The sequence below is a fragment of the Asparagus officinalis genome, chromosome 7 (assembly GCF_001876935.1).
Source record: "Asparagus officinalis chromosome 7, Aspof.V1, whole genome shotgun sequence".
Lineage (NCBI taxonomy): Eukaryota > Viridiplantae > Streptophyta > Magnoliopsida > Asparagales > Asparagaceae > Asparagus > Asparagus officinalis.
Window position 1 is genome coordinate 11,240,844 of NC_033800.1, and position 1,637 is coordinate 11,242,480.

The 1,637-nt window shown below is 37.0% G+C and overlaps 1 protein-coding gene across 1 annotated transcript in view; it reads right to left on the minus strand.

Annotated features, from left to right (window-relative positions):
• Nucleotides 1-1,637, minus strand: part of LOC109850512 (alanine--glyoxylate aminotransferase 2 homolog 3, mitochondrial-like) — a 3,713-nt gene continuing 2,076 nt past the window's right edge. Inside the window, exons 4-9 of the mRNA XM_020420529.1 lie at nucleotides 1,454-1,597; nucleotides 1,193-1,372; nucleotides 894-1,119; nucleotides 606-719; nucleotides 371-457; nucleotides 1-266 (exon numbers count right to left, since the gene is read on the minus strand). Coding sequence (XP_020276118.1) covers nucleotides 223-266; nucleotides 371-457; nucleotides 606-719; nucleotides 894-1,119; nucleotides 1,193-1,372; nucleotides 1,454-1,597 — 795 coding nt within the window. The 3' untranslated portion in view covers nucleotides 1-222. The remainder of the gene's footprint in view (nucleotides 267-370; nucleotides 458-605; nucleotides 720-893; nucleotides 1,120-1,192; nucleotides 1,373-1,453; nucleotides 1,598-1,637) is intronic.

Below are 1,637 nucleotides of genomic sequence, written 5' to 3' on the forward strand. Positions count from 1 at the left end.
TGGAAGGAACCCACAACATCTTTTTACTTATAACAAAGATCAGTGTTCACCTACGTGAAACAGCATTTTTTTTCACTCATATAACATATAAGCGAGCGAATATACAAAGATGGACTTTTCTGGTAAGTTGCATGTCCCACAAATTGTGATCATGTACAAAATCGTTATATGTTTGAATCTCATGATTCAGCACCGAAAGCAACAGGGCCAGAGATGGAGCCTTCACAGCTTTGATAATGCAAGATCCATGACATCAACGAAGAAGTCTGCAGAAAAAAAAATATTTACCCATGAATAAAATTCATATATTAAAACCTTGACATATGCTCCAATATAATGTCAATTGCACCGAAGAAAGCAAATTACATACCAGAATCTTCCTTGGTGAAGCAGAGAGGGGGTGTTATTCTGAATACATTCCCATAGAATCCACCCTTACCAACTAGCACACCCATTTCTGTCCAATTGATACAAACAAGATTATTCAATAAAACTGTACAATATTTTCGTCTGAGGTTTATTCGACAATATTTTTCATTGATAATAAACTTTTGCACCGTTCTTTTGAATTCAATCTGTTTCTTGTATCAACAATGGTGAAATACCTTTCATTTGGTCCATGACATGTGAGACTTCAGCTTTTGCCGGAGTTTTCAGTTGATGGTCTGATACCAATTCAACTCCAAGCATCAGGCCTCTTCCCCTCACATCTCCAATTACTGCAAAATTGGAAATTAAATCAAATAAATTATCAAAAAGTTTTAAGATGACTGATAATAAATCTGAGCCCATAGAATAGTGTGTTAATACATTAAAACATTGCGTTGAAAAACATTAAGCAATTCTAGTCAATTCTGTATAATTAAAAAGGATCGATGAGACTGAAATCTTACTCTCATGCTTCTTCTGGAGTGCCTTGAGACGATCTTTCAAATAAGACCCTACAACACATGCATTTTCTTGAAGCCTCTCTTTTTCGATGACTTTAAGAACAGCGAGCCCTCCAGCAGTACACACAGGATTACCCCCAAATGTATTGAAGTAGCTTCGACGTGTCAAGACCTCTGCTATCTCTGGAGTGGTAATCACTGCACCCAGAGGTATTCCATTTCCAATACCCTGAAAACATCACAAATAAAATGTCAGTTTCTTTTTTTTCCTTTTTTTTAGTACAGGGTGTGCGACTGCTTGCCTTTGCCATTGTAACAATGTCAGGCATCACATCTTGGCTCTCAAACCCCCAGAAATGGCTCCCTATTCGTGCAAATCCTGACTGAACTTCATCGGCTATACAGAGACCTCCAGCTTTTTTGATACTCTTATATGCAGCAGGCAGATAGCCCGCTGCTAATTCAACTACACCACCAACCCCCTGTTACAATAAAATTATAAAATGCAATGAATTTTATAAAATTAAGCAGATATCATCATTTAATTTGGTGAATAAGTATACCTGTATGGCTTCAGAAATGAAACCTGCAACTTGTCCAGAAGTTCCATAGTCGATAATTTCCTGTACATCCTTAGCATATTTTTCACCATCAGAACCAAAAATACCTCTATATGGATCTGGGTTTTGTGCATGGTGTACTCCTGCCTGTTAGCAGAAGAATTAGGTTCAAAATTATTAGAGAAGA